Source organism: Rasamsonia emersonii (genome assembly GCF_000968595.1).
Source record: "Rasamsonia emersonii CBS 393.64 chromosome Unknown ctg1118621759671, whole genome shotgun sequence".
NCBI lineage: Eukaryota > Fungi > Ascomycota > Eurotiomycetes > Eurotiales > Trichocomaceae > Rasamsonia > Rasamsonia emersonii.
In genome coordinates, this window is record NW_013563343.1 from 26359 (window position 1) to 54239 (window position 27881).

Sequence of the window (27881 nt, forward strand, 5' to 3'; positions counted from 1 at the left end):
CGGACGAATTCGCGGGCCTGGCCACGAGGCTGAAAAGACACAGGCATTTCTCTCCTGTGGTCGGATGATAAAATTCCCTGTTAATGGGAATAAACAGAGAATGTCCTTCAAATCCGGATACCTGTCCTTCCAGGAGCTAGGTGTAAGCGTCTGAGTCTCTTCTCGAACGGTTGCGCCGCGTAATACTCACAGCAGATCACAAGCCGCCAGTTTATTGTCGGAAGGCAGTATATACCGTTCCTTCAGTTTGATTCCATGCAGGCTGATAACCAGGATCTTGCAATGACAGAGATTAGGACCATGCCACTCCAGCCTTAAGTTGATCTCCGATCTGGTGCCTCTTCTAGCTTCTCTGCGTCTGTCAAAACTTGGGGTTGTTAGAACTGCATCTACCACCATCAACTAGACGGAGAACTCGCCTAAATATATTACTCCAAGATGAAGGTAGCATTCCCTGATCCACGTCCTTGGATTTCGGTTAGCATAATAAAGTAGAATGATCTCAGTTAAACCAAGACGGTCATGTCTCAAAGCTGGACTGTCATATACTGAAACAGGTATATAGGGTCTCCGACCGCAGCCAGTGGTTCGAGAGAGAGAGTATGATAATACAAGCAGATAAGGCAGGATGAGAAATAACTATAGTCAAGCAGATTGTCTCTATATGGACAGTCAATATATAATGAGAGGGGGGAAAAGAAAAGAAGAAGATGCAAAAGTCTGAGATTGAGAAGGATGGTGGAGGAATGATATAGATGCGAAAACTGGGAGGAATTTACAGAGCAAACCTAATTAACCAGCATTTCAGCAGAGTCGCCGTCACTGCAAATTTCTGGGGCCATTCATAGTGTCGCTGGTTTGCTAGAGTGAATACCTTTCGTACTTCCCAATCTAGAGAGCTTTCTCTGCTTTGAAAAGCCCTGCAGGATGCCATCACTCAGCAGCACAATGCAAGCAAGCGGGACAGTCTTGTTTTGTTTGCTGTGTTCCTGCAGCTATCCAAGACATCAGGCAGCGAACATCCCGAATATACTAAGAATCAGAGAATAATCATAAAACTAAAGGTGAAGGCAAAGCAAAGTTTCGCCGGCGGAAGGTTGAAGCTACAAAGAAGGTACCAGAGAAAAGATGTTGTATCAATTAGCCCTGATTGGGATCCCTTTCAGAAAGTCCGCGTCTTTCTTCATGGATATTCCGTGGAATCAGCCGTATAATCCCGAGATTTCAAAGTCGACTGCGGCGAGGACCGATCAAGCTGAAAAATTGATTGTCTGACCGGAGATCGCTGTGACTTGCCTGCAGAGTTCTTTCTGCTTCCTCTCCCTGGTCAATATGCTACAGAGATATCCTGCAGATATGCTCTTTGTCCCCGGGTATTGCTAACATCTGCCAGCCGGAGAGGCCAGTATCTACCTTCTCAGTCTCTGCTGCCGCCTTGCCTATAAAAACTTCTCGCTCTAGTGCGTTCTTCTTTTTCTTCCACACTCTTCTATTACCATATATCGTATATCTTATTTAATTATATATGATTATATCTATGTACAATTCCCATTCCTTCTTTCACCATTCTGATGCTCATTCTCATCATCTTTATATTCTCTCTTATTCCTGGGATTGTATTCACGATGACTCAATCCGGGGAATTCACACTACGCCTGAGCAGCACCCATGACCTTTCAGCGTTTCATCAATGACATCTTCATCGACTACCTTGACAGCTTCCTGCCAGCATTTGTCGACAACCTCGTGATCATTAGCAATGACGAACTTGAGCATCAGGAGCATGTCCTTAAAGGAGTGCAATCGTTCCTGGGCTTCTGCAATTTCTATCGGCACCTCCTTATGTATAGATTATGTTTTTTGGTGGTCTATGGCAGGCATGATACTCGTCTGCATACCGTTTGGATGTAAGTACCCTGGATTAATTATCTTATTGAATCTAACCAAGCATAGTTCTGATATCTGGAACGCGATCAGTTTGACGCATGACGAGAAAATGCCCCGACGGTGCTTGAACCTGACGCAGCACTTGCAATGACGCTGACGTGAAAACCATCTGAACACAGTTGGATCATTACTGAAACACCAATGATCAATCGCCCTTCAACCTGAAAGGGTTCCTCTACCTTCTGCATAAACCCGAATTGAGTCTACCGCACCTGACTACGCTAAGGACAACCCTTCCTCCCTCCAAGTGTACAAGGACGCGGCTCCTGACCATCTGCATATCCTCAATCCGGAACTCTAGCGGAGGCCCTTCGCCAGCGGCGTTATCATCTCCGCCTGATTTGTCTACCCTCCCGGGAGGACATGTTGGGAAATCAAAACCCATGTATGGCCCGCCTTTGCAGAACAGATGACACTGTTCTGTTGACATGGCGGGTTTCTGGCCGATGAAATGTGTCTGGGGAAGGAAGAGGACGCTTCGATATGGTTGTCTACCGCCGACTTTGGCATGCGTCGTTCTCCTTCTCCCTTGATTACCTGTACCGCGCAACTCGGGTCAAGCACGAAGGCAACCTCGCAACCGACATCGCCCGGTGGAGGGCTCAACTTGGCGGTGGTCTGCAATGGCTGCTCAGCTGGTCCCTCGTCGACCAGCAGATTCCCTGCTGCCACCAGACCACACATGGATTGTCTCATGGAGAGGGGTACGCCCAAATATCCGACACTGCTGAAGATCCTACAACGGTGAACAAACTTCAACAAACTTCCGACCTCGAGAATCCAAGAATGCATTCTACGACAGAGTCGTGTTCGTAATCGATGGTTGCTCAGCCCATGTTGGTCTAGGAAGAATGGCTGGGCTCGTAGCCAGCCTTCTCGAAACAGAGCAACTTGACATGTATATACAGCTGAAGAACCTGCAAAGGAGCTCATGTCGGTCTTGTGGCCCCTTGCCAGCGTTGTTTCCCGGCCATGAGAATGAGCAGGACGGCGCAGCAATTCGTCCAGGGAGGGCGTGGCCTGCGCGTGGTGCATGAAGCGCCGACCAGCCAGAGGTAGGGATCCAAACATTGTCAGAATAACAGAATACTGTGAGATTAACGTATGATAGATTCCCCAAGGCAAACTCGAAACGGCGACACCAGGATGACGCGGTGCCAATACGGCGTTGCATACCTGTGAACTCGTCGAACTCCTCAGTGAAGCGGGCAATGGCAAAGCCTCTATCCACGTTGCGGATCCTTTCTCTCATGAAGCCCAATATGGTGCAGTCTGGCCAAGACTGGGTGCAGTCAAAGATGGGCACCTTGGGCAGCAATGACGATTCTTGTGTCAATAATCGTTGCTACCATTTAAGTGGTTTGACCTGATGTTGATTGCAGAGAGACCCGGCGCGCTTAAGTTATGCATTGGCATCTACGAATACCTGCGAAGCGGTAAGGCCGAGGTCGCACTGCTGCAGAAACTTTACGAGGGGAGTTGATTTGTGCCCCGCAGGATTTCGGTGTGACCTCCCATTGCTGGACAAATATTTGAACCAAATGTGGTGTAGAACAGAAAGAAGACTACGACGAGACTCTTCGACGAGAACAATATGCACCACGTTGGTGGCTTGAATGAACCCGTCAGGGATGCTCTCGTTGCCGGTGCTGTCTACGACTTTGTCGTCAATGTGTAAGTTCAACTCCCCCATAACTTTCTTTATTTTCTTATCTGACAGCCTGAATAAGGCTCTGAGTCTGGCTCTGGAGGTAGAGGATCAGGTGGTAGTGCTGCCAAAGCTGGTTCAAAGACAATCAATCGTTGTAATCCTCACTCGGGGGCCAGTCAACACGCCATCATACCATATATAAAGCCAGAACAGACAAGGGTTCCACAAAAGTCATTGACCTGAGCGCCGAAGACCAGGATTCAGACAACAATAATTCTGACCTTTCAGATCCCAAGAGTGGTGGTCAAGAGACAGTTATGGGCGACTTGGAAGGTGATACTACTTATGTGATTGCTACCCTGCCCAATGCAGACAATAGCGAGGACAATGATGACCTTCAGGTAGATGACTTCAACAAGTCGGAACAGTGTGAGTACTACATGTGTGTCTTCCAGGACAGCCTGCGATGTGAGCAGATGGGCGAGGAGTCCATGGACTCTATCTGGCCTTGGTTCCTAGCATTTTTCAAGCTCAAGAAGAAAGGTGCCACCCAGAAACCAAATGATAAGATCCCTCTGAAAGGTCTGAAGCCCAATCGTTATCTCTACCCATACCAAGCATATGCGGCCTATTGGATGCTGTGCAATGAACGCACTGATTGTCATGGTGGCTTTCTCTGCGACGAACCAGGAATGGGGAAGACACTAACAATGGTTAGGGTTAGGGTTAGGTGAATATCTCATTTCTACTACTGACGCCAGGATGAAAGTTACTAGATGACCGAAACGACACAACAATGGCATTTCAATGATCAGAAAGAAATATTTTGTCTACTCTATATATAACAGCTATGAAATTCGAAGCAGACCCCCAGATGAACTTCGTTCGACTTTTGACATGACCGGAATTTTATGGGAGTGTTCGGAATGCAGGCTCTGGATTTTCGACTCCCCGTCACAGCATGCATTTCATTCTGGTGGCTATGGCTAGAAATAAAACAACTGCCTGTACTGTTCGTTGTTCACGTGGAGGAATTAGGAGGGAAAAAAATAGTGCGCTTCATGCCGGTCTTCCGATTGACATGGGCTGACATGCAAATCCCAGATCGTTCGAGGCGAGAGCCCTAGTCAACTCGGCCATTGCTCTGTTCTTCAACTGAATATCGCACGCAGTACCTAGTCGCCAGATTCTTGTATCTGCGGTCCATCTATTGAGCTACGCATCAAGGGATCGTCAAAACTTTGGTTGTCTCTCAGACACAGGACAGCGATGGGTACGTTGACATTCCCATGTATCCGACGGTGTTTGAGTGTCGCAACCTAGGCGTTCCTAGCAGTGCCAGTATATTGCAGCCTGTGCCAGACCAAGCTAACTACAATATAGAAGATGTCCAATCATACCAGTACTGCACAGCCTGCGCGCATTTTCACTGAAGACGATCTGGAAATGCATGTTTCTCCCTCGGCCGTTCACGATGTAGCTTCTTGTCTGCAGGTAGTTTTCCAATCAATGTCCAAAACCGAGGCCAATATTTGCAGGCAACGGATAACCGCATTTCGAGGACATATGACTGTTCTAGCAGCAGCAATGCCAACCACATCCTTGACCTTGAGAACATTGGTTCGCCTGTTTTTGTAAGGATTCATCTTTAGTATGTCGATATCTTCTGAAATCCGCGAGACAAGCGTCTGACACTGTCTAAGCTCCAGCTTGACAGATTATATTTGGCCGCCTTAAAGTGATCATAGTACAGACCTGGTTTTCGCTATCGACAAGTCTTCCTGACCAGCCTCTCCGCGATTCTCCAAACTCTCTACACGTCTTGCCCATCGACCTCTGGACCATTGGTCACCAAAGCCAAGGTCATTCACACCAATTATCCCCTATCATGTTTGTATCCGAAAGAAAAGGCCCTAGTCTGGACCATGTTTCCGGTGAAGGAGCCATCTATTTGCAACAGCGCTGGTGTCGTGTGGGATTGATGTGCGGATCTTTCATTCAGAGCTCAAAACTTCTGAGAGTGACCAGCTCAGGATGACTTCACCACCAAAGGCAATGAATGCATCGTGTTAATTGCATCTTACTCGGTAAACACATATGGTATGAACCCTACCCCAAGTGCTGCAACAACCACAACTACTGTCTGTCCGGCTCTGTAGCCTGTTGTATCCTTCTTGAATCAGGAGACCAAAGAAGTGGATTTAGGGCACTGGGTACGCAACGGCGACGATAGCATCTCCCGCGTTCCTGCGGATATTGTTGATCATGTCCCAGAGGAGCTGTTCATCACTTCAGATAATTTGCTCCTACTTCTCTAGGAATCGATGAAGACTGGGCAGCCACTTACTTATCATCCGCCCAGCTTCTGATCTCGAAATTGCGCACCGTGGTAACGCGCACCAGCTCCATGTCTTCCATCTGACGGGGATGGCGAAGAGCAACCGTCACTCGACACTGAAGCTCTGGAGGATGGCGCCGATGAATTCCTGCAACAGTGCTGGGGCATCTTCTCGTCGCTTCTGGGAGTAAATCCATGACATGGGTTTCTCAGACACTCAGCGTCAGCAGTTGGAGCGCTTGAAGAGTCGGATTACTCAACTCGAGTCGGAGAACGCCTCATAGCCCAATGACTTAACCCAGCAATCAGCATACAGTGCATATGTCTACATCCTCCATCTTGCAGATTGTCAAGTTGCACATGCATTCTCAAGTCATCAAGCAATACAAGACGAGATCCACCGCCCATAATCTCCATGTGCGAGGCAACGCGGAATATTTCTACCTGGGCCAGTCTTTCTCCGGGAGTCACTGGCGACGTATCCAGAAGGATTTCCTCATGCCATACGCGAAACCTGCGAGAAAGCAAAAGACAAGTGGAAGAAAGCGAGCTCAGCTACGATATCATACCCTCCGACCAGCTCTCTCTCGAGGGCCCCGGACTTCTTCTTGTCGGGGAAGGGGTACCTCGCCTCTAGCGAGGGTAACACCTACCTCTTCGTCGAGGCATCGCGCTATTGGAAGCTGTTGATGTCCGACACCTCCTTTGCTACGCTGTGCGCAGTCCTCACGGTAAGGAACGCAGTACATCCCGCGTCAGTAGCGCGACTCCACAGCGACTTAAGGTCGCAGGAGCGGACTTGCTTGTTGCTGCGGTGTAGGAAGCTTTAAAACCCCTACCTCTTATCATGTTCTCAATGTAAACGTTGCGTGCCGTAGCCTTTAGCTTCCTCACTGAGGAGTTGAGCCATCGAGCTCCGGGACATCTCCATTGAGCGACACCTACCAGTTCTGCAATCACTACCCCTCGTGGGGTCGAGAAGGGTCAGATGTGCAGGATGAGGCTTTCCAAACGTTGTGGAGCAACTGCATAGTGGACCCAGTGCATACTACCCGCAGCCTTGTTCTCTACTTTCCTTCTTACCAGATCCGTCACCAGAGGAGCTAGGCATCCAAAACATAGAGAAGACGGGATGGTAGTGCATGAGGTCTTGAGCCTGTCCTATGCCGCTCGCAGCAGTGTATCTGCAGCAGTGTATCTCCAGTGATCGGGTTCGACTCCCGTGCTTATACAGTACGGTCGGTGGTAGCGGGGTTTCGGAACCCCGGACCAAGCGATATATTGTGTCTACCAAGCAACTTCAGTCGATCATGGAGAATATTGACGAGGCGTATCCTGACACAACAATAATCGTCGTCGTGTTATCCTATCTCACGTGGACCAATTAGCTCCTCCACCTGGGTCAGAACAAGACGACAGTGATATAGACAAATAGGCGCTGCTAGAGGAAGAAGAGCCATCAGCCGAAGAGCCCTTGACGATAGACGGTCCATCTGATTGCCCTGTGCCTCTTTCGAAGATGCAGTAGGAGCGCATCATCCTGGATGAAGGCCACGCAGCAAAGACCCTCGCCACAAAGATTTACCAGGCCGTTTGCCTGCATTGACTGCCAAAGTCACTGGATTGTGACAGCGACGCCGATGATCAACCGGCCTCTTAATCTTGAGGGTTTCTTGCACCTGCTCCACTGACCGGATTTCGAATCAACCGCCCTAGACAGATGGCCCGGTTTCTTTCTTGACAAGATGGCCACATGGCCCTCGGAGTTTGCCAATGTTCTTGGTATGTTCGTTTACCTGACAGCTGAATTGTCACTGATCAAGTGAACAGGTCAGGCAGCCAGGTAGACACACACGCTCTCAAGCTCATCAATTCGCTTACCGAGACCGCCGAAGGCATCGAATTTTAGCACTAGCACGAGGAACGATAATGTATTCGTTTCAGAGGCGGAGGCACGGGGCTTGGATGCGGGTCTGGACAAACAGAAGCTCGATATGACAACTGTTCGCAAACTCAACAGCGCTGAAGCTGTACCCCCGACTTAGTTAGATTTTGGAACAATGGACCAATATATCAACGCTTTTCGCCAGGCTGTAAGAAACGCGAACCGCATTGACGGGACGCAAATTCAACCGCGTGCGGCAGCATTGCTTATGCTACGTGGAATTCAGAACAAGTTGCCCATGTGGGTGACTACAATCAAATACAATATTAGCAAGCGGGCTGAACCTGGTAAGATGACGGAGATGGAGCTTTTAGAGCTCTGCGAAAAAGCCATCGACCAAGGTAGGGAGCGTGAGCCACATCCTGAACGGATGGGTTATAGAGATACTGCCGAACAATGTGCAGTGCCACTTGCACTTGTGCCTCCCGCATGGTTGTGATGGAACCTCAGAGTATCCCCAACGTCGAGCAGCAAGCATATGGCCGTATCCGACGGCTGAGTCAGAAGAACCCGCGCACCTTTACATACTGCTTGGTCTGGAGTGTATCTGAGATCGAGACCAAAGTGTTTCGCCGCCAGAATGTTCGGAAGCATCTTGGAAAGTCCTCTGATGCAAACAATAGCGACGATGTTGCCATAAACCAGGCTCAAGATAGTGCCTCGAACCCCTGGGACGACATGGCATAGCAGCGCCCCCCAAGGTTGTCAGCCAGCGCTCAAAAGTCTTCTGTGTGGTATAACTCAGTCAATCGATTCACAAGGGATGCATATAGGCTGCTCGAGTTTGACGACTACAAAACTCCAGCCCTGTATGGCTTCCTGACCACGTACGATCAAGTACCGCACGCTCTTGAAGATTGTTCAGAAGGTCGTCCTGCAGGACAAGCTCTATTCGCTTGTAAGTAACAATCCTTGGTAACAAGATAGTATTTTTTTTTTTTTGCTAACCAGAAAAAAGGTGGCAAACTGCTTGCAAAGCGCGCTAATTGCGTCACTGTTCGTCCTGACGATACCTGTCTTGTCCTCAGAATTCTTGAAGAATCTGGTCATCTTGCGGGCTTGAAGTCCCCTAACACCCCAATGAAAGTAACAAAGGCCCAAGAGAAGTGGGCGCAAGCTAGACTGGAAAAAGAGAAGGGGAAAACAAAGGAACTTGTTCAGTTTGCTCTGACGGTTGTGAATGGCGGAGAACCAGCGGAAATGCCATCAATGGATTAAAATCCTAGCCCTTTCATGGCAATTGACCTTCTTTCTTCTGATAATGATGGCGATACCTCTTCTGATAAAGAATTTGAATCTGAGAATGTCAAAGCGACAGTTAGATATCGTGGGTACAACGTCCATCCTAATAAGGATGAAATCGAAAAGAAAATCGAGGATCTCGAGGAGGACATTGCGCGTTTTGGAGGTCACCCTGTAGGAGATGGCTGTTGTTGTTATGTGATCTCCGATGACAGCAGCTCCATTGATGGCTCCAGCGACAGTGCATAAACGGACGTAAACTAAAACTCATAATCTTTTCTCCGTCCCCAATGGTACAATTCCACGTCGAGGGCTTCCTGAGCTTTCGCGCGGGCATGAACATGATCGAACCGGCTGAGCTCTCTGCCAAGTTCAACGATGCCAGCCAGCCATCCCAGGTCATGAGTGTGACATTTGCCACCTAAAATAGCCTCAACATGAACATCGAGTGTTCCGACATCGTCATGGTCGAACTGCCCTTCTCCATCAATGTGGCCCTGCAGGTCATCAGACCTGTGCATCAGCTCGGACAGCTGATCATTCAGCACATCTGGATCCTTGCCACAGCCAATACCTTTGACCGGTTCATGGAGTAAGGGGTCGCCTATCATTAAACACAGCACCACGTCATTTGCAATCATCTACGTCGACGATGCTATTATCGCTGCATCGAGAAAAGAGGAAGTCGACGAGTCAAGCACCCAGTCGCAATAACTTTAAGAACGTCCTCAGCCAGACAGCGTTTCGTGCGAACCAGGCCATCATCTACAAGACCAATTCGCACGGGTACCGGTTTAGCCTGTTCATCGGTACGTGGAAAAAAAAAACTCCCCAATGCAGAACGCAACTCCTACAAGCAGAGTTCCGCTGAATTCGAGAAGCTGTTGAAGATCATCGGAGGCGCGAGCACCGACGATAAATGGCACCCGGTGGTTCAGACCCGGGGCATCTTCGCAGAGGCGTCTCGGTTTGTTGAGATGCCATACGGTCGAATCAAGTTCAGCATCGGCAACGTCTACAAGGGAACTACATATCATCGACTATGTGAGTTTTCATTGATTCTTAAACCTGCGTTAACTTCCTTATGAGGAAGTTGTGATGACCGCTAGCTGACCATGTCTTACCAGTGGTTCATCCAAGAGTGGGAAAAAATTAATGACTGGTTTGACAAGATCTTCGGTAACAACCGTATTCACGTCTCGTTCGAGGAGGTCGAGGTAATAAACAGCCACCCAGTGCCGCGACTCGGCCTGCAGACAGTCAAGCTCTTTTCCCCGTACCGGACGAGTTTGATCCAGACCAGCTGCATGGCGACAACGCGTTTGGGATGACCGAAGACCAGATTATAGACACTCCTGACGAGCCAGAGAGGACCCTCCTGGACGAGCCGATCGACATCGAGGGACGACAACTCTAAATTCACAAGAATGCATGTTTTATCATGCGAGAGCTGCAGCAAGTGGTCTGGGAGGTATATATCATGGAAGACACTCGGACACAATAGTAAGTAGAAACTACATAACCGTTTTTAATTGGATACTTACTTTCATTCACTGTATACAGGTACTGGCCTCTCAAAATGAATAACCATAAGATCCAATCACCGACTGTCTATCAGTTATTTGCGTCGGCATCGCAGCTGTTGGCACAGCTAGATATCTATACAAAATGCTTCAGAGACCGCAGAAGCAACTTCATCACGAATCAGAGGCGAGGTAGTCTACATTCAACCTGCAGCACAGTCACCCAACAGTCAGCCAGCGCATGAAAAAAAATAGCATATACAAGTCCTGTCCAAGCGAGCTCCTTTATCAGCACTCGCCACGATAGTTGTGACCCTCAAATATTCACTGATTTTACCCAAGCTCTAAAATTTTCTTTACTTTGTCAAAATCTCACACTCCGATTACTTCACTTCATTGCCCCGAATTCGTATGCGGGTAATGCGTATCAGAGACCGTCGATATGGCGTCTCAGACACAAATCGATGGCGTGCCTGCAGACGCAGTCATCAGTCTGGAACCTTTGCCTGAGAAACTCAAGAGAGCCGTTAATTTTACGGCTTGGAGTATCTATGTGAAGAAGACTCTAAAAATGGAGGATCTTGACAGCCTTATTGATTCGACTGTCGACCGAGCAGAAGCAAACCATCCAAAGTACGCCTTATGGCGGAAAATTTCATTGAAAAATTGGAATGTGGCTCATCAAACAGCTTGATTCGAAGATTGTTGAGAAGCTGGATTTATCACCAACACCTACTAGCCCGAGTTACTTCCATTGTTACTTCCCTCCCCTCCTAAGGCGATCCTCTTCTACCATCTTTTCTTCAGTCATTATTTTTTTTCTCTTCAGCTGGCCATCTTTTCTTCACTCGACCATCTTTTCTTCAGAAGTTGGCGAGATCTGATACATATATACCTGGGAATCTGAATCCACTGACAGCTTGTTATACCACCGCACTTTGGAAAGACGTCACATGCTATCCAGAAAGCATTCACTTCAACAACATGTGACTACCTAAAAAATGCAATTCCATGCCTTCCAACAGTCATCCGAAGCAGAACTACGAGGCACCATTCTTGGAAGGTTTCCGACTGCTTCATATTGCGGTCAATGGGCAGGAATGCGCGGTATCAAGGTCGTACGGTCCAGGGACGTAACGTTTTGGATCGGCAAGACCGCTAATGATGACCTCGCCATCTGCTCACTTTATATAAAGCCACCACTCGGTCCAGATAGATCCGGCGGTGGCGGCAATGGCGGCATCAATATTGACACACGAATTCCGAAGACGACTCATCGGGGTGCTTCATGAATATAACTCTTAATAATTGAACACTACGCCATCATGCAAGAAACCAAGTATTGAGGACGCCTCGTACACGACGGGCTGCATTCAAACGCTTTTAGAAACACCTACAGACGACGGCAATATACGGCCTGTTCAACGAATCGAAAATTCGCCTCGGTCGACGGATCCAGAGTTGAGGACTGGGTATCAGGTGTAGAACTGTCGGATTGCTCTCGATTAATATCTGTATTTCTGCGCAGCAAATTATCACTTTCCCGCGCAAGTCCCGTTTCAGTAGTCAAGCGACAATGTCGAGCGTGACTATTAGCTGCATCAGGGATCTTATGAAATCCCGGTTTGACAAGAAGCAGTCCAAAGAGTGGTTGGAGAAGCAGCTTGTCAAGCAGGAGGCGGCCCACAAGCTGGCCGCAGCAGAGCGCGCTCACGCTAAGAAGGTCTAGAAGCAGGAGATCCTTGCTGAAGCTGTCCAGTCATCAACCTCCCATATGCTGATGACGCCGTCAGTTGGGTAGAAGACCGCCCAACAGCATTTCATTCACCGCAATCGACTTAAGCTGGCTCAACTGGAGGCCCAGGTCATAGATATCGGCCCTCAGGAGGAAGACGTGAAACGAGTAGGATTAAAAAAAGGAGCGTGGAAGATTACGGTCTGTTGACGAACCTCTGCGTCAAACTGCAGAATGTCGAGACCTGTTTGATAGCCCGCAAACGACATTTCTGATCCAAATACAACCGTACCGGATGATGCATCGACCGTTACGGTCCGCAGATGCTCGAGTCGCGTCAAGACGTTTGGGAGATTGTTCATGATCTGCGAATGTTTCCCCCTAGCAATCTCTGGCCCTAACAAGGAATCGGAGTCTCCGAATCTGGACGAGACGTGGTGGCAATGGAAGTTTCTCTGGAGTGCTTTTGAAAGTTCGATCGAATAATGCATCTGTCGAGCGGCATTCATGGTCATATGAGCAATAAATGTTGCAGCAGCAGCAGTGGGCCTTTTTATTATTATTATTATTATTTCGAGAATGCTTTCACCAGTGTGAGGATCTTTGGCTCTCAGGTTGCCATTGCCATTGGATTGTTTCTTTGTACTGATACATGCTACTAGGCCTCAAAACTACCTAGGGATCCCGCAGAATGGACTAGTGAATACATCCAGGCATACCAAGATCTCTTCCAGAATCCATTGTGGAATTGGCTCTTGTCGTTGGCGCACGACTACTCTGCTCGTCACTTTGCGCCGGACTCCTTCATGAAGGAGTATAATGACAAGATAACCATTGTAAGCCCCCCTTCTTCCTTGGCAGCAGAGGAGAATGTCGTTGGTCCACGTGCTGATCCTCTTGGCTCACCAGGCGCGTGCAAAATCCCCTTGGACAGTATGGGGACATCATCTTGTGCAAACGACCTTCTCTTCGGACGAAGACACAGTATTTGGTGTAGGCCAAATTCAGAATCCAGAACGAAACAGTGTGAGCGGAACCCGAATGAATAAATACATGTATCAAGAAATATCTTGCAAAGGTGTGAATCCAATGTCCAGCACCATGGGGTATGCTCTCCTCTCCATGTTTCCTACAAAAACGATTCACCACTGTATTCCATCTTACCTGAATATGGCCTGCCTTACTAACACCACGGCCTTTCCAGTGACTCTCATGAGCTTGTCCCATGTAATTCAGATTGGTTGATAGGCGGCCTCCAGCACCTATCGCCATCCAGCGCCCGTGTCAGTGGGACCATTAAGGTCTGGGGCACATTTTCCGCTCTATCCAGGACCTCTTAACCAGCTCTGCCGCTGGACTGAGAAGAAACTGCCTTCACCTCAACGCGATCCTCGATAATACTGCTGCCAAGCTCACCAAGGCAACGCTCAGGAGAAGGTGATCGCTGCTTGGGGAGATGATGGCGTACATTTTCTGCAGTTTAATACAGCACAGAACTAGACAAAGCATGCTGGGTGCCTTGCTGCTAAGTGCAGTAAGTACACCTAGGCAATAGCTTATATTAATTGGGCTATCTTTGATTGCTTTTTATATATCAGCAGCAGGGCCAGCTGGTCCTTTGAGATTAGTAGCATAGATTTGATCTATGCTATTGAGCTCTATAAAAAGGATTCTCTACTATTATTAGCTGCTAAGCTAGCACAGTTTAATCTTGATATTGGTCTAGATGGCCTTCTTATTCTCGCCGGCCAGCATCTGACACGGCCTCCTCCGCCAGCTTTGCCAGGCGTTCCTGAGGATCCTGTCCAGACACCTCAGCATGTGATCCTGACGCTTTCTGGCACTGTGCGCACCGTGCATTCCGAAGCCGCCGCTCAGAGCCCGACAACGCGGTCCACGTCGAAAGCGCACGGAACTACCACGATGAAATTACACCGTCATCCTAGTTTCTGCCGCAGCACCGAGATAGAGAGAATCAAGCCATTACAACCTTCCATCAAGTCCCCATATTATGGCCCAGGGTGCTTTTTTGAAGACGAACATGCGCTTCAAACCCCTCAGAAAGGCTTCATCATTTCAAATGTCAAAATAAGCGCAGATCCGCAGTGTAACGCGCACCTGAGATTGTCAAATTTCGCTCGACTCTCACCTGAATCGAATCGACGGTGTCCCAGCTGACGCAGTAATCAGCCTCGAGGGTTTTGAGAAGCTCAAAGGATCCGTGAACTATACACGTCATGGAAGATAGCACGCCATTGTGGCTATGCGTGAGGTGGTTAGGGAGATGGGATACTCAATCCCTTGTGACGCCTGTAAAGGTGTCAACAAAAGTAAGTCCTTCCTTAACTAGTTCCTAACTAGTTCTTCGCTCTAAATGGAAGATTTGGACGCGTTGATAGATAGATTCGTCCATTCCTCCACCTGGACTAAATCACTCTCAACTTCGCTAGCGGTCGACGGAAATGAACCCCCAGGCCTACAATACAATCCTCGATGAAGCAGCATCTAACTAAGCTCTCAGATGCTGTTATGAATGCGCAAAGCGGTTTTGACGAGCTGCTTGCTTGTTGACCTTTACGAGCTTGCACTCGAGACACGGCCAGATTTTCGAAATTACAAGTGCTCCAACGCATACCAGCAGATCTGGGGGACTATGGAAAAGGCTGTCAACAATGTTGAGAAAACCCGCTGCGCTGGCGAGCAGGCACGGAAGAAGGTCACAACTGCATGGGGCCGGGAGACGAAGAGCTTCGTATCACACCAGATGCAATTGCAACACTCCGCATTGCAGGAGAAGAAGCAATCTCTAGTATTTTTGCGTGTAAGTAACAATCAGAACGGTGTTCGCTTCCTCCAGTTCAAGACTGCTTAAAACTGGACAAAGCACGCCGGCTGACTGGCTGGCAAATGCAGCGACTATGCTCAGGCGATGTCATACATTAACTGTGCCGTTTTCGACCTTTTTTTTCCAGCATCGGCAGCGGCGCCAGCTGGACAAAATATAGCTTATGGGAGAAAGAAGATGTGATGAAAATTGGCATGTGGCTGGTCAAACAGCTAGATGCAAACAAAACTTGTGGAGAAACTGGATCTGCCAGAATATGCGGACGAGATGTACGAAGCTAAAAACAGCAATCGAAAATGGCTGTAGAAACTACTAAAGGCAATGCCGATTTTTTTATTCCATATGGAACATCCCCTTGGATATTAATACAGCTCCTCTTCTGGCGATGCCAACAATAATATTACACACCTTTTCTGACGATAAAGATTTCGCAATTACACCCATTTTGAGACCTCATATATATAATTGGTAGAATAGAACACAAAATCAATTCAAAACGTGGAAAGCAGAGATGACAGCCTTAACTAGGAAAGGCAGCTAGCTATCTTTGTAGGAATATTCTGTACAGTACAATAGAAAATTGCCTAATTAGGAAATATGAAAAGCTTCAGATTGCTTGCTTGCCTGTTAACAGAGGGGAGATATTGGAGTTAGGTCTCACTACCTTCACAGGCATCTTTCTTAGTTTCGGCCGGTGAAATCAAGCTGTTCCAAAGATCTCACAACAAGCCCATCATATTATTTACTCGATGAGGTGGTATTTACTCAATAAGTCGTCTACAGCTATATACAACTAAACCAAATACAAACAATCAATCCATCATGCAACCTCAGCCTGCCCATTTACGTCCCTCCGCACAAACCACTGCGACAGATACTTTGCAACCGCCTCCCACTCTCTCGGCAGACAGGCCATGCCGATATACAGATCCGGCCGTACCAGGATAAGGCGCCCCTCTGGCCCGATCTCGTACCGCTTCGTGAACTCGTCCAGCTCGTCTTGCGACTGGTGATCAAAGTCGAATCGGGGATCGTGATCGTGATCGGCCCGCTTCGAGACGAGGTACGTCGACACTTGGCCTGGGAACAGCTGGTCCAGCTGGTCGCGGACTTGGGCGCCGATATCAATCACCTCGTCTGGTGCTGTCGTCCCCGGGGCTACCAGCAAGGTGAACTGCGGCCGTCGGAAGACGTCATACAGACGCCGTTTCGGCTCGACGAGGAGACGCGCATCGGGGGGCTCGTTCGCCCGCCTGAGGACCCGGCACCGGCGTCAGCCCAACGGGCACATTGACCACGTCCCGATAGTTATGGGACAGGCCGCTGACGAGGTTGATCGTCCGCCATTCCCAGTCTGACTCCTGGGTGAGATGCAGCCGCTCTTCAGGCGGAATGCCGAAGCCCATAACGATCTCGTGTGTGGCCATGGCCCCCTTGCTGATCTGGCTGCCGATCGGTTTTCGTTCCTTCTCGTAGCTGTCCAGAATCGAGTCGTTCGCCTGGCCTTTGAATACGGCTGCGAGCTTCCAGCCCAGGTTGAAGGCATCCTGCATGCAGCCGTTCATGTCCTGGCCGCCAGATGGGGAGTGGACCTGCCATGTCAGGATGGTCAAAAAGGGTTTTAAGAAAAAAAACAAAAGGAAAGGAAAGGAGAGCTACATGCGACGCATCCCCACAAATAATCAACCGACTATTCCGGTACTTCTCCGCGATATTGTTGCGCACATCCCACGCCGTCTGCCAGTGCGGCTTGCCGACCTTGAAGCCAATCCCCAGCTTGTCGGCCACCTCCTGGTAGGCCTTTTGCTGGTCCGGGGCAAAGAAGTATTCGCCGGTGGGCTCGCTCATGTAGATGCGCCAGTACTTGCCGGGCATCTTGGTGCAGTTCATGAAGAGGTCCTTGTTGAAATAGTAGTTCATCCATGTCGTCAAAGGTGACGTTTCTGGTCTGTCAGAAAACTCGCTGGCTTCGGGGTAGAAATTCACTCACGTCAATGGGACATCCATCATGCCTGACATTATTAGTCTAAGCTAGGCAAAACTAGTCTACTATGGCAGAGCGACGCACTCATCACGGCAACCTTGCCTCCGTCAAACTTGATTCCAGCTGCCTTGCGAACAAAGCTGTGGACGCCATCACAACCAACCACCCACGGATAGACACTCTTCTCGACTGCGCCGTCAGGGAGCCGGATGGAGGCCGTGACGCCTTGGTCGTCCTGCTCCAACGCCTCCAGCTCCGTCCGATACTCGGGGCCGGTCGAGTACTTGGAGAAGATGAGCTCACACAGGGCCTGCTCGAAATCGTTCTGGCTGATCTTGTGGGGAGGACTCTGGGCAGTATTAGCAGGAGAACACGAATTCAATTTCTAGGACATCATACCAGTAATCCGTCCGCGGACATTGCTCCTCCGGCAGATGCGGAAAGTAATAGATATCGCCAGGACACTCGAGACAAATCTCCTCGAGCCGGTTGGCCAGCCCCATGTGGTCGAACATCTCCATCGAACGGGCATGAATCGTCATCGCGCGGCTGGCGTTTCTCGATAACCCGGACAGGGACGCGACGGCGAAGGAGCTCGTGGGCGAACAGCAAGCCGGATGGGCCGCCGCCCATGATCAAGATCTCGTCTTTGCGCTGCGCAGGTGATGCCATTGTTGTACGGTACAAGTAATTCTTCACAACTGAGGCTGCCGAGATTGCTGCAATGGTGAAGCAGATATAGACCTCGCCCCAGCAATCACATCGACCTGGAGCCCCGTGGGGTCAGGAGATCTACGTCTGATCGACTGTTTGATCTGCTGAACAGGATCAACGCTTCCCACGTGTCAAGCACCAGGTTCAGAAAAGAAAAGCCCCACGAGTCGCGAGTGGAAGTCTTCATCTGGACTTCAATCTAGACTTTATGTCCTTTCAGCAAGCTGTCTGGGGATATCGACCTGAAAACGTACAACAGATAAAATCGCCATAACTGATCGCTTTCATTGCAAAAGCCAGAGATACAGTAGGTGCACTGTATACATAACGCACATACATACAACGCATTTTTCTCGATTCTCGTCAATCGACCACGTGTAATGTAACCTGCTGAGTCCTGACCGTGGGGTCTCAACAGCCCCACCAATGTTTAAAACAGTGATAACGCATGAGAAGACAGTCTGTAAGACTGCAGAGCATTGAGGAGCGTTGCATGGCACAATGCAAGCCGGCGTGCAGCATCCGATAAGACGAGGAGCAAGCATCGATCCGAAACCAAACCAGCTCAGCTCAGCTAGCTAGCTGCTTTAGCGGTGACAGTATGTACATACATGCATAATTCAATCCCACTCCTGCCCCGCAGGATATTCAGTGGGGCTGAATTGGAATCTGGTGTCAGTCAGTTTGGCTGGTGGAATTGAAATATTGAATTGAACTGAGCTGGGAGAGATCCGAAGGCGATTGATCAAAGCCTGCAACATGCCTGCGAATAGCATATGACAGATACTTAACCAAAAGAATGGATCCATTCAATCTGATGTATATGATTAATAAATGGTCTACAGCCGATATCAATGTTTTTTTCTATCTGGTATTTACTATGCATCGTACGTAGGTATAAACCTAATCAGGCAATTTCGTTTATCGTCTGCAGCATCGGATGTGGGGGATCAGCCAGGGGGATCAACCCCAAGTGAGTTCATGCAGAGAACATTGGATAGCAGACAATGAACGCAGACGCAAAATTCTACTATGTTAGGCCAATTACTGGAGAACCAAGTCATTCCTATCGGCTTTTTTCGCTTCATGACATATTTCACGTAACTTTCCCTACCCATATATGTATCAACGTTTCTTGAGTCATCACGTCATAACGATTACTGACACAAAAATCCAACCATGACCAGTAAAAGTAACTACTCATACAAAATCATGGGTATCATTCTTCCCCATCCATGCAAAAGCTCCCGCATGCCGCTCCACCCGGCCTCTTTCGCCGATCGACAATGCGCCATGGACACTGCCATCCGTATCGTCCTCGACAGTTGAAGGACCCGGCTCGCCGACCTCGACGACAATATCCGTCTGGACAGTCACATGGCCGCTGCCAGTAGGAGGCAGCGCTGGCGGTGGCGGTGGTGGAACATTCGAGCAGCTGGAACATTGACCCCAATTGCTTCCTTTGTGCTCATTCTTGTGGCCGTGGCTGCCGCCCGAAAGAGAAGTCAACAGCGCGTCACTTGGGACTTTCTGTTCCATTCCTGACGTTGCAGATGACTGTCGACGTTTCATCTCATGCCCTTGGGTGTTGCTGGAGTGGGAGCGCGACCACGGATATCCGGGATACCGGCCTTCACGACGCTGATGGACAAAAGCCCGCATAAAAAGGCGGATGACCGGCGCACAGGTTGCAATGAGAATGCTGTAGTTCTCAATCCTACAAAAGATTAGCAGACGCCGAATTCAAATAAATTCCACCAACACACTTGACCCAAAGGATGAACGAGACAATGTTGTCTGGGTTGCGTCAGCATTAATATACTCTGCCGGAACATTGGGTGTTCACTCACAGGTAAAATCTGATCTGTCTCCCAGAGACTTCAGAAGCTAAGCAGGGTTAGTTGATGTTGATCGACTCGCATCCAGACCGCAGCACATACATAGGTCTTTACGATCGAGGCAACTCCCGACAGAACCAAGGGCCCGCCCAGGGTTATCGTCTGCCATATCCGACGGGACCGCACGCTGCTGTTGATCTTGCGAAACTGCGTCCAAACAGACACCCCGGGGTTCCGTTGAAGCGTTTGGATAAAGAACTGCCATAGTTCAAAAGTGGCGAGGCCCGCCAACGAAAGATCGATCACCGTGTTGAACCCTGCCTGCATGAGTGGATGACCAAGTATCGACAAGGCATATAACTTACCTCCTTGCACAAATCCGACAGTCGTCTGTACAGAAGGACTTTGACACCTGACGGATCCATCGGCAGGAAGAGGATCCCACATGTAGTGGAAGTATTTAGTGCGATCAGCCTGTAAAGGATGTGTCAGAGAAAAACCTCCAAGTCGTAGTACCTGGTTGGCAATTACCGGACGGTAAGGGTACGGTCCACACTGCACCACGATCTGTACAATGGTCACGGAATTGACGACAATCTGAATGATCATGCAGACGACAATGCTCATTCGCAACCTCCAGTTGCTGTTGGCAAAGCATTGATAAAGGAACCACATCATTCCGGTTCGAGAAATCATGGCCGCAGCAACGGCTGGATTCATTGTCTTAGTGCCGATTCCCATGCCAACTCCACCTGGTTGGACATACCAGCAGGCTGTGAAGCATAGTCGTATCGTAGAGCCTGGACCCTCTCCTCGGGGCTCAGGTAGTAGAAATGTCGGCCGAGTCCCCAGTGATAACTGGAAAGCGATATCAGCGTCGAATGTATAGCCACCCGTTTGTGGTTGCGTACCTGAGCTCGATGAGCGTCATATGAGCGATATCAACCGAATAGGCAAAGAGGAATATGAAATCTTCCAAGCCCCATACTCGCTCCGGGGCAGACACCTGGGGCAGTGACCAGCGCACCCATGCCTTCATACCCAATCTGAAGATCAGAACAAGGCCGACGACACCAGTCAAGGCCTAGTGAGCACGTTAGAAGTGATCAAGAAGCTGGATCCACGGTGCATACCCAACAGGCGCGAAAGGTGTCGGTTCCTATCAAGGTCAGCACAATGAATGGATACGCTCCGTCTTCGATAGCGGAAGCAGCTCACCGATGTTGACATCGCCTTCATCTGGCTGTGGGATGTCCATATTGATAGCAAGAAGTTGTCGTCAATTGCGGCTGCTCCGGAGACAGATCTGTTGATCTGAGAGGGAAAGGATGGCGGTCTTATTTCATGGCCTGCAGAGCCAGCCCCTCAAGCATTGAGCCCAAGAATTGAGCCAACAGACTCGGAGAAACAGGGTTTGTGATGGTTTACAAATGCTGCATGAATAATATCGACATGGCCGACGCCTTCTTCTAGGAGTAAACCTTAAGGATCCAGGAACAAGGTGCGGGATGTCGCATGGACATACGCTTGATGTTTGGCTCACAGCGGGGGATAGGATAGGATTGATGATAACCAGCTCTGATTAGATCAAAGGCCCATGTAATTGGCTGCAGAAGAGACAAAAAGTTACTTGTCAGCCACTATCGATCTGTTAACAGTATCGATGGCTCAGATGGCCTTTTGCGTCAGCCGAGGTCTCCGTCCAGGCTGATTCGACAGAGAAACTCGATATGAGAGAGATCTCCATCTGACACGCCTGATATGGTCAACGCAGGTGAAGAACCAGCGCGCGGGGAAGGGGCATTCCGCACCATGATTATTCGCATGGCGCGAGCGGGGTTTCGCGTGTTCATTCATGGCTGGATTGGAAGCTCTTTCGGCTGACGTGACAGGCACAGTCGACGCCAAGCGAGACATACTCTGCGAGGATCATTCCATATCCAGAACCAAAATGCGACTCGGTATGCGCCGACTGGGTGGCTGCAGCAAGGGACGTCATTCGAAGCAAGGGCGTCTGGAGTGATGAATGTGGAGAAGATGATGATCGATCGTCGATCGCCAGCCAAAAGAATGGACCATCGAGAGCATAATCCTGATTAGGCTCTGTGCATCGCTGTTAAAGTTCGATAATTCATATTTATATTTCCTTTGTGTCCACTCGACGTCTGCAAGCAGCTCCCAACGCAAGGGATGCGCGGCGGATCGTTCCCTCCCAGCGGAGTCGACAGCAATCCCGGATTCCGATTGGCGCGGAACCCCGCCAAGCCACAGTAAGCGCCGACTATTGGTCCGGTGGGGCGATCCTTGCAGATCGACGTCCGCCGACGATCCAGCTGGACGTGTCACAATTCGCGATTTGTCAGACCTGGATTATCGGCATTCTTGCTGCTGTTCTTCGTTGTGCATAAATCCTACTACCAATCGGATTGATGGGGAGAACGAATACCAGACAGCTGTCATGTGCACCATGCTTTCTCCCGGAACCTCGTCTGAAATGTTATCACAAGATTCGCATTCTTATCAGCTAGCTACATGTTCCTATCTATTCCTATCTATGGGAGAGTCCCTGTCCAACTCGACGTCTACAGCTTCCTCATCTCGATCAACCCCTCGCCCGCCTCAGGATAGGCCTCAAAAGTGACCTTCAACCCGCACAGCGCCGCCAGACGCTTCCATTCGGCGCTGCTGCGCAGTCTCCCCCCGTACAGCGTGATCATGGTCGCATGCATCTTGCCGTAGTTCTTGTTCTTGGTGAATTCCTGAATCAGTAACCGCGAATACGGCGCCATGGCCCGCGAGATCTTCTGCATCAGCTCCAGCGCGTCCAGGTCGGGCAGGTTGTGAAAGATGTGCGTGAGCGAGTAGTTCAGCGCCCCCTGCACCGGCTGCGGGCTGCCGTCCTTGAAGTTCCACTCCATCTGGGTGACCTGCGGCACGCTGCCGATGTCCGGGTTGAACTCCTGCAGCACCAGATTCGCCGGCTGCAGGTGCGGGTAGGCTTCCTTGAGCTCCAGGAGCATCTCGCCGCGACCGCCGCCGATGTCGACCATGACGACCGGGCTCTCCGTCCCCGAGATGGCGGCGTCCAGGTCGTAGCCAAAGGATTTGACGCGCTCCGGCATGCGGCCGAATTTGCCAAACTTGCCTTCCATGAACCGGTTGAAGCTGTCCATGCGGCCCTGCCGGGCCATGATCGAGTAGGTGTGCTCCTTGGCGAGCTCCTGCTCGCCCATGAGTTTGTAGGCGTACTGCGTGGGGGTGTCTACATCTCGGAAGGGGTACTCAAAGTTGGTCGCCACCAGCTTGCGCATCAGAAACGCCCCTGCCAGCAGAGGCTCCGTGGTACTAGCGATCAGTCAGCCGGAGATCTATCTGATCATCTCGGTCACGGTGGGCCGCACAAGTGAAGCGCTCCGTGTTGCGCAGATGGCATATTGACCATGTGGCGTGTGATGTTGTTGGCCTCGTACACGTCGTCTTCCACGAGCTCGACGAAGCCCAAGCCGGCCATGGCGTAGAGCGTGTCGTCTTTTCAGTCAGTAAAAGCACACATCTAACTCATACGGTACATCATACGGGTTAATTGAGGACCTAGAAATGAATCAGTCATCGGAGATACATGTCCTCAAGTCCGACGGCACTTACATAGCGGTGCCTTTTGCTTCTCCTCCTCACTGCGCCTCTCGTTGCACGCGTTCGTGATCTGCTCCGACGTCGCCGGCTTGCCAATCCGCACGAGAGTCGCTAAGAGATCAAAATAAATGGCCACGGGCACGAAGCCCAGGGCTGCTGGCTACAGGTCGTCAGCCACGAACCTGATGGCTCGAGAAGTCTTGCCTACCGAGGTGACTGTGGCGGCAAGCGTAATTCCTGGAGGTGGTGCACGCATTTTGGCAGTTGGTGTCACCACGAGAAGGCCTGTCCTGGCTGTCCATAGCGGTCCTTTAAACTTCGTCAGAAATGCTGGGGAATCGGATATATCGGGCAACCATGCGGTTGTCAATCACGGGCAGTTTGAAGCGATACGCAGGACGCAAGGGATAGATCTGCCCACTGGGTCGAGCCAAAAATAGTGTCTTGCAGACGACGCTGTTGTGTTCCTAATCTGGCCAGGCGCAGCGGTCGTCTGTCATCCGTATATGCTTAGGGCATGTTTAGGGCATGGAGCTAAGCCGTCCATCACATCCGCCATTGAAGCCATTCTGACGGCAGACAACACCACAGTGACAGGTATTGTTAGACTGGAAACTAGCAATGCTTGGCTAGGATCCAGCGGTGCGGAGAAGCTTCGGCGGAGTGGGGAGGCTGCAGATCACGACAATGTGATACGTTGCGCGCCGCATCCCTGGATCTGGGATTCCTGCGCTTGGAAAGCTACGAGTCATGGATGCTCTCTGATTGCTATTCAGGGGCTAGAAGCATAGCGCTTAGCGCTATCATGGCTCCACCGCCAAAGTTATCTATCACAACACGCTCCGGCTTCATCCCTGCCGGCACTCGTCACTCACCACTCGCCACGCTTGCACGCCATGCCGGGACTCTTTTTTGGAGAATGCAAACGCAGGTTCAAGCGTGGTGCCAAGACACAAGCCTGGGCGGTGCTGCGGTCCACTGGCGAGCGACGACTCAGGATCCGACTCGACGTCGCTGTCAAGCTACCGAGCCCTAGCAAGATCAGTCCGAGTCGAGGATAGATACTAACGGACAATGGCATAGGCAGCAAGCCCGTTTTTCGTCTCATCTCATTTTTTGTGGCCCTCTTCTGGTCCGCCCTGGCCACGGACCAGTCATGGCGGACAGACCAGGTTTCTCTCCGGTCTGGTCTCCATGCGTGGAGCCCGTTCAGGGAACCAGACGATGCAGTACTCCATAATGACATACGTACTAAGGACGAGTGCTTCTGGCGGAATATAATTAATCTCTGTCACTTTTATACATCCTGCTCCCACCCGCGTCAATACGACCGACTTCCCCGTCGGAGCCTCTTCCTCCACGGCTAATCGACGCGATTGGATCTCCTATCATCGGGAAAAAAAAGTCTTATCAAGCCATGGGGTTTTGGCTTTCGTGCAGTGAGCCATGTGGTTTGGGTTTGACGTGCTGTTGAGTCGTTGACCCGGACATAAATACAGAGAAGTGCTGATCACTGGGCAGTTTGTACTGCTGCTGCAAGCAAGCACTTCTCTCGTTATCATCTGCTACTGGTCTTGATTTGCTGCGTTGCTCGTCTTCTTCTTTGTCCCTCTTTTTCCTGTTCAGGGTTATATCAGTTCCAGCCCTGTTGTGTAACAAGTCACGACACTGCTTCGAGCGTCGACAAACAGACCCTTTTCGTTGTATATATTGCATTCATTCGATGTCGTTGTTCTAGCACATAAGCTGATTATTTTCTGTTCTGTTCTGTTCTGTTCAATTACTGTTCACGCGATATGACTTCCTACGAGATCTCCGAGACCAAAAACTTCGAAAACACCCAACCCGTCCCAGCCATGCAGGAAGAACATGACCCTGCCCAACTGTTCAAGGAACGGGATCTGAATGACACGCAGGATCCCCGAAACTGGGGCCCTGTCAAGAAAGGGCTGTTGTTCACAGCCCTGATCTCAAGCTCCCTTCTCGCGGACGGGTAAGCGGTAGCATGCTCGGTCTGTGGTATATTCTTGCGAAGACTAACTCGTAGCATAGAGCAATGACATGGGGCGCGACGCTGATCGTCACCCAGGCGATGGACTGGAAGACCAGCGTGACGCACTCCGCGACCAGCATGAACTACGGCATCCTGCTGCAGGGGTTTGGCGGCGTCTTCGCGGTGCCGTTGATCGAGGCGTATGGGAGGTAAGTGAGCCTTTTATTTTTTTTTTCTTTTTCAGCTAGAAGACGAGACGCCGACCGTCGAAAAAGACTCCCCGTCTGGTTCTGGACCCAGGTCATCACCATGTTCATGGTCCTCGGCGCCACGCTGTCCACCAGCTTGGGCACGTTTACTCTGTTTCGATCTCTGCAGGGTCTCTTTGGCACAGTGCCTCAGGTCGTAGGTCTGCCGATCATCCACGACATGTACGACCCAGAAGGTAGTCCTCTTTCCTCCCTTCTTGCTGTGAAAAGCTGCTAACATGGTGTAGACTGGCCCCGGATGATCAATATCTGGTATTATACCTACTCGCCATCACGACCATGCACAACTCATTCTAACTTCTCTATAGGGCCACGACCTTCCTCGTCGGACCCTTCCTGGGCCCTGCTCTGGCAGGATACATCCTGGACGGCAGCAAAAACCAGTGGGACATCTCCTTTGGCGTCCTGACCGCCCTCTACGGCGTCTCCACGTTCCTGATCCTTCTGTTCGGACACGAGACCTACTATGCCAGAGGACAGGGACAGCGAGCGACGACTTCTTCTTCTCCTTTCCGAGCTAGAGTCCGCTCTTTCTTTGGCGTTGGAAACACGCACCTCCCGAAAGGCGCCACCTTGGCCGTGCAGTCCCGGAAGCTGGTCGAGTTGATCTTCAAGCCTCCGCTCTTGCTTCCAGGTTGGTCATAAAACCAGCTACGAATGGGCGTGATAACAGTGCTGATTCAATCTCTAGGCATCGCGACGATGATCAACTTTTGCTGGCCTATTGGTATGCTCGTTTATGTTGACCAAGCTGCGTATCTTTGTGTACTGCAGTTGCTGACAGACAAAAGGCATCAGCACCACTGTCGACACCTTCCTCCGTGCACCGCCGTACATGTTCAATACCGTGCAGGCATCGTCGATGCGTTTCGCGGGCGTCATTGGCGCTCTGTGTGGTATGACCTATGCAATCATTACTTCCGATTCAATCCTAACTGATCATGCACGTCGCATAGGATACATCTTCGGCTACTTATTCAACGAATGGATCTTCAACCACCACCATAAACGTCCTAGCAGACACGACCGCGAAGATGCCAGCGGCAACAGCAGCACCAGCAGCGACACCGACGCCGACTCCTGGCGACCCGAATACCGACTCCACGGCGTGTGGTTCCCGATCGGCAGCATGGCCTGCGGGCTGTTGACGTACGGCCTGACGCTGAATTTCAGTCAGCACTGGATCGGGCTCGCGTTCGGATGGGTGATGGTCAATCTGGGGATGATTGCGAGTACGGTGTATGTATAGCCCAGCCCTAGCTAACCTACGGTAACGTGCGAAACGCTAACTGATGTTTGTTCTGCTTCAGTGCCATCACCGCTTACGCGCTGGAGAAATACCCCCAGTACTCGACCACCGTCAGCGCCATTATCAACATGTGGCGCACCTGCGGCGGCTTCTCGGTCGCGTACTTCCAGGCGTCGTGGATCGCGCGCGACGGGGTGGGAGTCGTGTTTGGCGTGCAGGCCGCGGTGGTGGTGGCCGGCATCATTCTGACAATCGTCCCNGTTTTGCTGATGCAGAGGAGGAGGAGGAAGACAGGCCTGGTGCAAGTGTAAACGCGATTGCATCCATCGCTCAGGTGCGCCAGGTCAGGTCGGACGAAGTGACGAGTGACGCCTTGCATTCTCCCTTGCCATTGTCTGTCTGTTGACTGACTCCTGTATATTTATTGCCCTCAAATACAGTCAATGCATGTGTAAATATACGGAGCGCGCTGGAACTGGCTGGTCTTGTTGACTATGGAGGGGAATACTAACTACGAATATATGAACAAAGACTTTAATATAACAACTTGCATATAAGTATATAAATATATCAGCACATCACAACACGACCACAGATCCTCACCCAGCTAGCCAGCAGTGGAATCGGTCTCTTCTCTCCTCTCAAGTCGAACAGCTCGTCAACGGCTACTGCCCAGAACACAGAGCAAGGAAGCTCAGCTCTCGTGCCAGCTCAGTCGACTACGGCCATTCCACTCGACTTGTGCCGGTGTTAGCAGGGGCGCCATTGCAAACCCCATGCCTTCGGCCTCTGCCGTGACCACAACCATCAATCCAACAGGCACTGGAGTATTGGCGAGCACCAGTTCCTTCTCAGCCCAGGTAGTGTGCATTCTCCCCGTAATCAAATCGTGGGCAGACCACCCTCAGCTGCCTGAAGCCACTGCTGCTCTGCATGCCATCCAAGGTACCATCCCACAGCAGCCAAGATCATAGC

The 27881-nt window shown here is 50.4% G+C and overlaps 9 protein-coding genes across 9 annotated transcripts; 4 read left to right on the plus strand and 5 right to left on the minus strand.

Moving 5' to 3' along the window:
• Positions 1-3541: 3541 nt before the first annotated feature.
• Positions 3542-4588, plus strand: T310_0251 (uncharacterized protein; the record flags this gene model as incomplete). The annotated part of the gene is made up of 3 exons (XM_013476853.1): positions 3542-3621; positions 3807-4328; positions 4447-4588. The coding sequence occupies 3 exons, from the start codon at positions 3542-3544 to the stop codon at positions 4586-4588; spliced, it is 744 nt and encodes a 247-aa protein (XP_013332307.1).
• A 3093-nt stretch (positions 4589-7681) lies between these two features.
• T310_0252 (uncharacterized protein) lies at positions 7682-8320 on the plus strand (the record flags this gene model as incomplete). Its single annotated transcript, XM_013476854.1, has 2 exons — positions 7682-7718; positions 7986-8320. The coding sequence occupies 2 exons, from the start codon at positions 7682-7684 to the stop codon at positions 8318-8320; spliced, it is 372 nt and encodes a 123-aa protein (XP_013332308.1).
• Positions 8321-9383: 1063 nt separating this feature from the next.
• T310_0253 (uncharacterized protein) lies at positions 9384-10432 on the minus strand (the record flags this gene model as incomplete). The annotated part of the gene is made up of 3 exons (XM_013476855.1): positions 9384-9764; positions 9978-10149; positions 10404-10432. 3 exons carry the CDS (start codon positions 10430-10432, stop codon positions 9384-9386), a joined length of 582 nt encoding a protein of 193 aa, XP_013332309.1.
• Positions 10433-12039: 1607 nt separating this feature from the next.
• T310_0254 (uncharacterized protein) lies at positions 12040-12890 on the minus strand (the record flags this gene model as incomplete). The annotated part of the gene is made up of 2 exons (XM_013476856.1): positions 12040-12336; positions 12597-12890. The coding sequence occupies 2 exons, from the start codon at positions 12888-12890 to the stop codon at positions 12040-12042; spliced, it is 591 nt and encodes a 196-aa protein (XP_013332310.1).
• A 592-nt stretch (positions 12891-13482) lies between these two features.
• On the plus strand, positions 13483-15277 carry T310_0255 (uncharacterized protein; the record flags this gene model as incomplete). The annotated part of the gene is made up of 6 exons (XM_013476857.1): positions 13483-13487; positions 13861-13915; positions 14086-14463; positions 14630-14711; positions 14925-15202; positions 15266-15277. 6 exons carry the CDS (start codon positions 13483-13485, stop codon positions 15275-15277), a joined length of 810 nt encoding a protein of 269 aa, XP_013332311.1.
• A 1142-nt stretch (positions 15278-16419) lies between these two features.
• On the minus strand, positions 16420-17882 carry T310_0256 (Pentachlorophenol monooxygenase; the record flags this gene model as incomplete). Its single annotated transcript, XM_013476858.1, has 5 exons — positions 16420-16818; positions 16886-17125; positions 17217-17238; positions 17381-17559; positions 17610-17882. The coding sequence occupies 5 exons, from the start codon at positions 17880-17882 to the stop codon at positions 16420-16422; spliced, it is 1113 nt and encodes a 370-aa protein (XP_013332312.1).
• A 1242-nt stretch (positions 17883-19124) lies between these two features.
• On the minus strand, positions 19125-21020 carry T310_0257 (uncharacterized protein; the record flags this gene model as incomplete). Its single annotated transcript, XM_013476859.1, has 8 exons — positions 19125-19641; positions 19775-19811; positions 19865-20020; positions 20128-20329; positions 20515-20620; positions 20674-20846; positions 20896-20921; positions 20981-21020. 8 exons carry the CDS (start codon positions 21018-21020, stop codon positions 19125-19127), a joined length of 1257 nt encoding a protein of 418 aa, XP_013332313.1.
• A 1324-nt stretch (positions 21021-22344) lies between these two features.
• Positions 22345-23651, minus strand: T310_0258 (Demethylsterigmatocystin 6-O-methyltransferase; the record flags this gene model as incomplete). Its single annotated transcript, XM_013476860.1, has 5 exons — positions 22345-23107; positions 23164-23290; positions 23327-23353; positions 23408-23555; positions 23604-23651. 5 exons carry the CDS (start codon positions 23649-23651, stop codon positions 22345-22347), a joined length of 1113 nt encoding a protein of 370 aa, XP_013332314.1.
• Positions 23652-25191: 1540 nt separating this feature from the next.
• On the plus strand, positions 25192-27217 carry T310_0259 (MFS transporter; the record flags this gene model as incomplete). The annotated part of the gene is made up of 8 exons (XM_013476861.1): positions 25192-25388; positions 25448-25597; positions 25664-25833; positions 25885-25909; positions 25966-26291; positions 26349-26384; positions 26449-26896; positions 26968-27217. The coding sequence occupies 8 exons, from the start codon at positions 25192-25194 to the stop codon at positions 27215-27217; spliced, it is 1602 nt and encodes a 533-aa protein (XP_013332315.1).
• Positions 27218-27881: the final 664 nt, after the last annotated feature.